At 38.5% G+C, this 11,170-nt stretch overlaps 1 protein-coding gene across 1 annotated transcript in view; it reads left to right on the top strand.

Annotated features, from left to right (window-relative positions):
* The window catches only part of LOC114030674 (adenylate cyclase type 8), a 361,242-nt gene that overhangs the window by 308,774 nt on the left and 41,298 nt on the right, over window positions 1-11,170 (top strand). The window contains exon 14 of the mRNA XM_027845528.1: window positions 7,177-7,335. Within this exon, the coding sequence (XP_027701329.1) occupies window positions 7,177-7,335 (159 nt within the window). The remainder of the gene's footprint in view (window positions 1-7,176; window positions 7,336-11,170) is intronic.

The following is an 11,170-nucleotide window of genomic DNA, read 5'->3' as shown; positions in this document are numbered from 1 at the left end:
TCTCTCCCGTCTTTTCCTCTCTCCTGTGTGTGTGTGTAAAATATGTATATATACACATATATGTATAGAGAGAAATAAATATAATTGTGTTATATATTTTCATATAAAGTATTTAATATATAATTTATATAACTGTTTCTTATATGTTGATATATATTCTATGTGTTTTATATATAGCTATACCAATGTTGTATGTGTATGTATAACTATACAGATGGAAGGGTACAGATAAATACAGATATATCTATATGTGTATATGTGCACATGTATATGCATTCATATGCACACATTATGTTGTATGTCATATTTATGTATATATGAATAAAACATGCAAAGCAAAAACAAGTCGGGGGGGCTACTAGCATTGAAGGCATAGGGGAACCAGGAAAGGTCTCATCTGAAAGGTAGCACTTGAGCTGAACTTTGGATAAAACTAGGGTTTCTTTAGAAGCAGATGTGAGGAGGGAAATGCCTTCCAGGCAGCTCAAACCAGGTGATTCATATTGTCAAATAGCAGAAATACCATTTATGCATTATATACCTTTCAAAAATATTCTAGGAACAAACTCACTTTTTTTGAATATTAAAAATTAAAGCAAATTTGAGAATCTTAAATTTTCATTTAAATTCATCATGAGTCAATAGCTAAAAATAATAACCTTGGCACAAAGTACTAACCTTCTGATATTCACAAATTATGTTGGAGGTTCTCCATTCCCACCCACCCCAAAGTACCCAAGTTGTATCTATTTGCATAATCCTTGGGGGCAGGGACCCAAGTCTTCTATATCCTTATATTATCTCTTAGAACATAGATCAGGACATATTGGAAGTAGCATTCCTCAATGTGACTGCTTTCAAAACCATCCATAAAAAAAAAAGTCAGACTAGCTTTTGCACTGACAGATAAGGAAGAATGCACATAATCCTAGGTTGCCTATACAGTTTGCAAGAACTCTATGAAATAGTACAAATGTCACTATTTCCATATTACACAGGAAGGAACCAAGGCTTTGAGTGACTTAACCCATGATTAGTAACTGGAAGAATTAAAGCTTAAACTCAGGTCCTGTCACTCCAAATCAATTCAACAGCCAATGCTTCTAGCCACCATACCATCCCTGCATCTTCCATGAATACCCTGGTGAATCCAAGGAGAAAAAAAAGTTAACGTCTAGGTCAGGATCTGTTAAAGAAGATTCATTCAGTCAGTCAATCCACTAGCATTATTAATTACTTATTGTGCCAGGTACTCTGCTAGGCACTGGGAAGACAAAAATAGAAGTCCCTGCCCTCAAGGAGCTTACACTCTATCAAATGAATGAAGTAATGTCAATGATAAATGCTATTAATTCGTGCTTTTCAGATATTTTTCTTATATGAGGATAGTGAGAGCCAGAGACGTTAAGTAACTTGCCCAAGGTCACATGATTGTCAGTTGTAGAGCTGGGACTCTGTGCAATCTTTGGACTCTTAGCTCAGCACTTCTCTGTCTTAAACAAGTACCTCCTCTGAAGAAGTGCATTGTGCTCATTGTTATCCAATTACAGTTTCTTCCAAGTTATTATTCATCGTATCCCATCCAGTATAGAGTCTGCCCACTCCTGTGCTTGTTACCTGGTACCCCTCTTTTCTCTTTGTGACTCACACGTCGCTCTATTTTTATTAAAGTGCTTAATAACCATTGATCCCTCTTACGCAGAAGCATCGACTGTGAGCATGTGTAATTAGAAATCTGCCAAGTCACCAAGGCAGTTATGTAACTCAATAATTGGGAAATTTCATCTAGTATCTCTGCGAAAGCAATATGCTAAACACTCCCACCTCCAAGGCAAGTGAGGGAAAGATCAGACTGAGAAGCAGCTCAATTTGGTTGCATTTCCAGTCTCACAAATGACTCACCCAGAAGCCTTGGGCATGTGTATGCGTGAGGGGGTCAAGGAGTGACCAGGGGAGAGAATCATCCTCTGTCCCAGCTTCACCATTTACCATAGAAAGAGAAGATACTGCCATGCAGTCCCATGGAATGAGACAGGGACTAATGAGGTTGTTTACAAGGCATCTTCGGGTCTCCTAAAGGAAGGCATAGGAGTGGGTAGACTTCAAATAAGATGGAATACTATGTCATTTTGTGAACCATCTCTGATGTGTACAGGGGCTAAGGAGGACTGGAAGCTTTCAGTCTGAAACCCTTATTTTAGCCCCTCCTTTCCTTTCCAGTTTTTGAACTGAATTAAACAGTGCTCTCTCTCTCTCTCTCTCTCTCTCTCTCTCTCTCTCTCTCTCTCTCTCTCTCTCTCTCCTCCCTCCCCCTCTGTCTGTCCCTCTGTCTCTATCTCTCTGTCTGTTTTTCTGTCTGTTTCTGTCTCTGCCCATCTGTCTGTCTGTCTCAGTCTCTCTCTGTCTCTCTGTCTCACACACACACACACACACACACACACACACACACATACTTACCATTCCCCTATGCTTCTCTCTACCTAGATAAGTAATAGTGAAATGACCAAAAAAGTGAGTGACCAGAAGACATGATAGATGTCCTAGAGAGCTAGCTAGGCTTCTGAGAGCTTGTGACTTGACACGGGGTATGAGAACTACACACCACACTGTTTTATGAAAATAATAGCTCTCGTTTATATAGGATTTTAATACAAGAGTTAGTGCCTCCGTTTTAAAGCTTCATAGCATACAGGGACCTAGAGATCATCTATGCTAAGAGTTCTTAATCTGGAGTTCACAGACCACTAAAGGGTCTATAGATAGATTTTAGGGGATCTGTGAATCAGGTTGGGAAAAATAATCCATGTTTTGATTAACTTCTAAAAAAAATTTAGCATTTACATCAATTCTTTTAAAATATTATTCAGAGAAGGAGTCCATAGGCTTAACCAGAGAGCCAAAAAGGTCCAGGACACAAAAAAAGTTCAAGCATCTCCTATTTAGGCCAACTCCCTTCATTTTCACTGATTAGAAAACTGAGTTCCTGAGTAGATGATTTCTCTGGGGTCCTACATACAAGATAGCAGACATAACATTAGAAACCAGTCTAGCTCTTCTGACTTTAAGTACGGAGCTCTGTCTGCCATGCTGTCTGAACTCCCAAAGGAACCTAGCTCACTTTTACTTCCTTAATGCTCAGAACTGATTATATTTTACTTTCTGTTTTTTATTAATTTTATTTATTTCATTCTGAACTCTCTATTTAAAATACTTTCTATTTTTAACATTTTTTCCCAATGTCATTGTTTCTGAGTTGTCAGATTATAACTTTTTTTTAGAAAAATTTTCTAATCTTCACAAAATATTGAAACATCTGGACATATTTTGTTTTACCAAATATCCCTGGAGTAATCACCCTGACACAATGAAAAATAATAGAAAATCCCAATGTCAGAAATTTACATTTTTCTTAATATTGTGAGGTGGAACATTTGCATTCCACCAGAAAGTGTCCTAGAACATTAAAATCTGATGCCAAGAGTGCCATATAATTGCAGTCAGCCTGCATTATAACTCAATTATAGTATCTGCATTACATGTAAATTATCTTTTGCCTACTGAGTTTTTTAAAAATATATTTCCTTGGCTTAGAATTTCCTCATGGAAAACAGCCATCCCCTGAAAATCAAAGGATCATAGATCTGAAGCTGAAGGGGGTCTCAGGGGCCAGCCAGTTCAACCTCCTCATTTTACAGTTGAATAAATTGAGGCCTAGCTAGATTAAGCAACTTTCCCAATGTCACCCAAGTAGTAAGTATCAGAGGTAAGATTGGAATGCAGATCCTCTCCCTTCAGTTCCAATGCTCTTTCCACTGCAGCATCTCTCTATATATAGGATTTGTCCCAATTTGTCCAATTAGAAGTGCCATTTGCACATTATTTTCCTCCAATGACACAAGGGTTGATCCAGCTAAGCACAAATTTATTTTAATCTATTTAAGCCAGATATCCTTGGGGTCAGGAGGCTACTTCTGTGGTACCCTAGGTCAAAAGTGTATGCTCTTAAAATGGTAGAAAAAGAGCTTTATGAAAAATTTCTCATCATTTAATAAATCACCTCACAACTATTAGAATGGTAAAGATGATAGAATAAAGGAAAAAGGAAAATACTGGAGGTGTTCACTAATACATTGTTGGTGTAGCTGTGAATTTGTCCAGCCAAAAGTCACTAAATTCTGCATAGCCTTTGAACCAGCAATGCCTCTGCTAGACCCATTCCCCAAAGCGCTCAAAGAAAGAGGAAAGAGACCTTTTTGTTATAACAAAAGACGTGAAACTAATGGGCTGCCCAACAATTAAGGTGTGGTCGAACAAATTATGGTATATGAACATAATTAAATATTATTGTCCTGTAAGAAATGATGACTGGGACAGTTTCAGAGAAACTGTTGTATGAACTGATGAACAATGAACCAGCAGAACAATTCATCCAATAACAACAACAATACAAGGAAAAACAACTTTGAAAGATTTAATAACTCTGATCAAAACAATGATTATAACTCCAAAAGACTCATGAGGAAGCATGCTACCCAGCTTGTGGAAAGGGTGACGGACAGTTTTGAACAAGGCACATGTATGGTTTTGTTTTGCTTAACTATGATACTTTTTTTTTACCAGGATTGTGTTTTTCTTTCTTTTTTTTTTTTTAATTTGATGATGTAGAGGTTCAGGGCAGAAAAGGAAAAAGGCAAATGAAGCATTTTTTTAATGACTAGATCAGAAGGAAATTTAGGATGAAATATAGACAAGCAGGACAGCTTTGAAAGTTTGTTAAGCTTTAAAAGTTAGAAAATTTATGATGCATTTTTTAAAAGCAACCTATAAATAATACAGATTTATATTTTCACATGAAATCCTTTTTTTCTGTTCTGCTTTGCCAATGGAAATGTACTTTTTTATTTTTATTAAATTCAGAATAATTTTCTAATGACAAAAAATGTTAGAAGCACAGAATCATAGAATTTCACAAATAAAAGGGACTCTAGTGACCATCTAATCTAACTCAAACCTACAAAAAAATTCCCTCCATGACATACTTGGTTCTATCTCCTACCTAATTACTTTCTTTTTTATTCAACACCATCCATATGAACATGGATAAGAGACTGCAGGGTACAGCGAAAAAAAGAGGGATAAAGCTTGAGTTGAGGCAGAAGGACAGAATTTCAAAGTTGGAAAGAACCTTGGAACTCATCTAGACCAACCTATACCTAAGAAGGAGTATACTCCACAAGGGCTTAAAGTTAGAGGCAGCTAGGTGTCATAGTGCATACGGCACTAGACTCTTAAGTAAGGAAGAGCTAAGTTTAAATACAGCCTTACATACTCACTAGCCCTATGTCCTTGGGTAAGTCAATTAACCTCTGCTTGCTTCACTTTCCTCAACTGTAAAATGGGGATCATAATAGCATAATCCCAGGGTTGTTGAGAGGATCAAATGAGATAATATTTTTAAAGCACTTAGCACAGTGCCTGACACATTTATTGTTGTTGTTGTTTAGTCAATTAGTCGTGTTGACTCTTTGTGACTTCATTTGGGGTTTTCTTGGCAAACATATTGGAGTGGTTTGCCATTTCCAGGGTCACATTGCTAGCAAGTATCAGACCAGATTTAAACTCAGGTTCTCCACACTCCAGGCCCAGCATTCTATCCACTGTGCCACCTACTGCCCCTGCCTGACACATAGTAGGTGCTTAATAGCTTTTCCTTGGAGACTTCCAGAAAGGGACAATTCACTTCCTCCTAAGGTAGCCCATTCCACTTTTGAATAATAATGTAACAATTGCTAAGAATTCTCTTCCATCAAACATAAATTTGCTTTGTTTCAGTTTATACCAATTTTGCCTAGCTCCAGGGCAACACAGTAAAAATTTAAACCCTCTTCTATAAGTCTGACCTTCTAAGAATTGAAAAAGACTTAGCAAGGTACCTGATTTGATAACATTCATTCAATAGCATTTGTTAATTACATACTGTGCGCCAGGCATTGTGCTAAACACTCAAAATACAAAGACCCCACCCCCAGCCCCTCAAAAAAAAATCAGCCCTTGCCCTCAAAGAATTTACATTCTACTGGGGAAAACAATGTTTGCACACATAGATGAATACAAATTATATAAAAAGTAAATTGAAAGTAATTTCTGTGGTATTAGGGCTCTAACAATCACAGAGATTTGGAAAGGCCTTGTAGATAAGGTGGAATTTGAGTTAAGCCTTGAAGGAGGCTGGAAATTCTTGGTGGCAGAGGTGAGGAAGGAGTGCATTCCAGGAAAGAAGGACAGATAATCTGAACAGAGGCATGGAGAAAGACGTAGAATGTCTTGGACAAAGAACAGCAAATGGGACAGTCTGATTGGAACATAGGACTGATGAGGGGGAGTCTGGACTTGAGCTTCAAAAGAAAGGTTGGAGCTAGATTCCAAAAGGTTTCAAATGCTAACCAAAGATGTTTACATTTATCCTTGAATAAGGATAGGGATTCAGGAACAGGGATAGAGGTAAGAGATAGGGATCCCTATCTAGGGAATTGCTGAACATTCTTGAGCAGAGTACTGTGGTCAGACCTATGCTTTGGGCATCTCAATTTGGCCTCTATGGAGAATGAGATGGGAGGGAGGAACGAGAAGGAAGACAAGACCAACAAGGAGCATTCTTTTATTTATCAGTTCTTTCTCTGTATGCATTGCTATAAGAACCCAGAGTGTGGAACTAGAACTAATGACTGGAAGTTACAGGAAATAGATTTCAGTTCATTATTAACAGTAACTTCCCAACAATTAGAGTCTTCAAAAAATGGAATGGGCTGTCTTAGGCACTGGTGAGTTCTCCATTCCTGGAGATGACACAGCAGTGATTGAATGAACACTTATGAGGAATGAATGTGGTAGAAGGAATTCCTCCATTGGGTTGGAGGCCAATCCTGAGATTCTCTGATCCTGTGTCTCCCTTCCATTAAAACACTGGAAGGGATCTTATAAGGTAACCTACTTGACACCCCTGCTTCTGAGAAGATTGTAACCAAATTAAATACTGTTTAAAAAAAATCCAGAGAAATCATTTTTGCCAGCCTCCGACATGGGTTTGACTTCAATGCATAAGAGTTTACATTCTTTTCTCTCTGTGTCTGTTTCTCTCTTCGTCTGTCCCTTCCCTCTCTCTCTTAACACCCACAGCTGGAATACACGGCTCGTCTGGACTTCCTCTGGCGTGTTCAGGCCAAAGAGGAGATCAATGAGATGAAAGAACTGAGAGAGCACAATGAGAACATGCTTCGTAACATTCTGCCAAGTCACGTTGCTCGACATTTCTTAGAGAAAGATCGAGATAATGAGGTGAGTGTTTCCATACCTGGGAGGGATGGTGAGAAAGCTCAGTCTGTACTTGTGTATCAATACCAACCCAGAAAGAAAATTAATGTTGGCCTAAAAGAAAACAAAATGTTGGCAGGTAGAAACTGAAATGGTTCCTATTGCATATCACCATCCTATTGCACAGCATTTAGTCAGCCAAGAATTATCCTTGTTCCATAAAATGTAAGTTTCTTCAGGGCAGGAACTATTTTTTTCAGTGGGTAGAACATTGGCCTTGAAGTCAAGGAGACCTGAGTTTGAATCCTTGCCCCAGACACTAACTAGTGATGTGATCCTGGGCAAGTTACTTAAGCTCTTGGCCTCAGTTTCCTCATCTGTAAAATAAAAATAAGAACAACAACAACAATAACAAACACCTGATTGATAGGGTTATTGTAAGGATGAAATGAAATACTATGTGTAAAACACTTTGTAAATCTTAGAGCACTACCTCATATGTTGTTGTTTCCGTCGTTGTCATTGTTGTTGTTATTAAACACTGACTACCTTGGCCCCCACTGCCAGTTATATTTCCTTCATTTTATCCCTCCCAAGGTTCTCCAATACCGTTAAAGGGGTTGAGAGTGTCTAAGTTCTCTGAAAATGGCTCCAGACCCCACTGATAGTATTCTTTCAAGTATAGAAGGGTCTCCTGCACCTCAGTTCCACTTAACCACTAAAAGTCAGATTAGCTTTTACAGAGGAGCATATACTTTGAAAGGTAAAATAATAAAAATGTAAACAGCTTAGGTCAGTTCCCATAGAGCAATCCCAAATCCAGGTCCAAAACCCATGCTGGGCTTGCAGGCTTCCTGGCTTCTCAGGGCTTCCCTTCAGGGGTGGCCAAGTACAGTGTCCCACCTGCAATCGTGGTTTCAAAGATCACCATGGTTCAAACTCCCAGGTCAGGTGAGAATTGCTACTTGAACCTGAAACTGAGGATGAAACCAAACAGAAAAAAAAAAAACAAAACCAACAGCAACAACCACCCCAGGCCCATTTATTTGAGCCAAGACAGAAGAGAAGTGGGGAGAAAGTTTTCCCTTTTTTGGTTCAATTCATCATGCCCACCATGTGGGTGAACTGAGATGCTCACCCTCTGGACAGCAGCAGGAAGGCACGTGCAGGAAAGAAAGCGATTGTCTCAGTCTGAGCACTTGTAAAGGTACAGCCTGTTCTAGCTACACAGCCCATCAAAAAAGGCTACTCCCAGCCACGGCGGGTGAACATGAAGAAGCAAGGTACCTCAATAGAGAGTAAGCACAATACAGCACAAACACCCTTTGAATTATTATTACTATTATCCTCAGTGCTAGAGCCTTGAATGTTGTAGATGCTTAATTTATTTTTAGCCAATTACATTTGCTTTTCTTGTTTTGATTTTGATGGAGGTAGGGAAGGATCTGGTATTTTATTAGTATAGAGAGTTTACTGGAGAACTGAGTGGTCTGTTGACTTGCCTGGGGTTACACAGTCAGTATTCATAACACACAGGACTGAAATCCAGGTCTCCTGAACTCCAAGGCCAGATCTCTATCCCCTTGCACAATGCTGCCCCTTGAAATGAGCTTAATTGAATCAGTTACAATATCCAAATAGAAATTGGAAAGGGCTCCCGGAGAAGTTGGCACCTAGGTTGAGCCTTGAAATTAGACGAGGATTTCCATGAGCACAGATAAGGAGGGAGGACATTCCAGAAGTAGCAGAGGCAGTTGATGACACAGTAGAAGAGTGCTGGACCTGGAATCAAGAAGATCTGAGTTCAAATCCAGCTTTAGATGTTTACTAGCTGAGTGAACCTAGGCAAGTAACTTTAATTCTGTTTGCCTCAGTTTCCTCACCTATAAAATGGGAATAATAACAGTACCTAACATGCAGAGTTGTTGTTATGAGCAACAAATGAGATAATATTGGTAAAAGCACTTAACAATGCCTAGTACATGGTAGGCACCAAATAAATGCTTAATCCCATTCCTTTCCTCCCCGTTAGAGAAGGATTATCTGGATGAATGTGAAAAAGCAGAAGAAATGTAGGATGAAATCATATACCAATAGTCTGGTTTGTCTGAAACAGAGAGTATATAAAGGAGAATTCAATAATATATCCCTGTAAAGGTAGATTAGAGTCAGATTATAGAGTTTCTTAAATGTCATAACATGGAGATTGTATTTTATCCTGTGAGCAATCAGAGTTTTGAGCAAGAGAGTGAAATGGACAGACCTATGCATTAGAAAGATAATCTTGGCAGCTTTATGAAGGATGGACTGGATCACAGAGAAACTGGAGACAGGGAGATCATGGAGGTTATTACAATAATATGAGTGAAGGGTAAGGGAGTCCTGAACTAGGATGGTGGAGGTGGGAGTTGAGAATTGGAAATGGATGGCAGAGATATTTTCAAGGTAACATCCATAAGACTTGGCAACTGCTCATATGTTGGTGGTACAGAAGGAGAAGGACTCAATGATGAGGATTTTAATAAAATGGGGATAAGAATGCCTGCCCCATCAGCACTATCTCAAAGAGGTAGTTTGAGAATCAATTTGTTCACTCATTCCTTTACTCAACAATCCTTTATGGAGCCCTATTCTGCACCAGGCCCTGTGCCATGAACTAGGGTTACAAAGTCAAAAATGAAATAGACCTTGACCTCGAGGAGTTTGCATTCTGAGAGAAAACAATATGTACACAATAAGTATATGCAAAATATGTATAGAGTAGACATGAAATAATTTCAGAGTGGGAAGAGCATTTAAAAGTTGAGAGACCAGAAAGGGCTTTCTGTAGCAGATGTCACCTGAGCCATGTTTAGAAGTAAGCTAAGGACTCTATGAGGACAAAGTAAGAAGTGTGTACATTCCAGGTGTGGCATTTAAAAAGTTCAAGAGACATAATTTCTGGGTAATTTAGTCATTTTATTTATAATACCAGTACATTTATTAATAAAAGGATGGTCATTTGGCCGTCTCTTTCAGACAAAAGACTCCTCATGGCAGTAGGCTCACAGTTTATATGCCCAAAGAGCAGGTGTTGCTGGGGGTGGCAATCTACTCGAATTGGTTAACAATTAATGAAAGAATGAATATTACAATGAGAAGCTAGACTGTATTCCAATGAGAGTCGTGGGGTACATGACTTGGATCACCGAAATCTTGGTCACAGAGACTTATCGATTTCCATATTACTTGTCTGACAAAAGGGAGGATCCACGTTTTCCCACAACTGACTGAGCAAACACAATGAGCAGGAATGCATCCATTAGCCCAAACTTATAATTTTTTACTGTCTTTGATTAGATATCAGCCATCCTGACTGGGGAAGTTTTTTAGAAAGATTTCTCATGCTGGTTGAGTTCTCAATGAGGAAGTAGAAAAGTTAAAAAAAAAAAACCTTGGTCTCAATACAATAATTAGTTATTAAATACAAGAGAGAAATAATCATTTCTCTCATACTGTTGAGGCAGCCTCCATGTAGAGGCATGGAGATAGAATGTCACTTATGGGAAATAATAAGTCAATTTGGAAGGGAAGATACATATCATGAGAGGGAAGCCATTTGTAATAACTGGAGAAGAAAATAGGGAGCCAGATTTTGAAGGGTTTTTAAATGATAAACAAGAGTTTTTGTTTTATCCCAGAGACACTAAGGAGCCACTGAAGCTTCTTGAGGTAGGGTCAGAATTGTGCTTTCAGGACATCATTTTTTTTCTTTTCAGTTTTATTGCTGACTCTTGTTTTATTTCTTAATATAACTTTCCCCCACTCTCTACACCAGTGAACTTCCTCTTGTAACAAATATTTTAAGAAGGAACAAAAA

Source organism: Vombatus ursinus, unplaced genomic scaffold, assembly GCF_900497805.2.
Source record: "Vombatus ursinus unplaced genomic scaffold, bare-nosed wombat genome assembly UNPS02014973.1, whole genome shotgun sequence".
Taxonomy (NCBI): domain Eukaryota; kingdom Metazoa; phylum Chordata; class Mammalia; order Diprotodontia; family Vombatidae; genus Vombatus; species Vombatus ursinus.
Note: the sequence above shows the minus strand (reverse complement) of the source record. Positions and strands in the feature narration are given on the sequence as shown.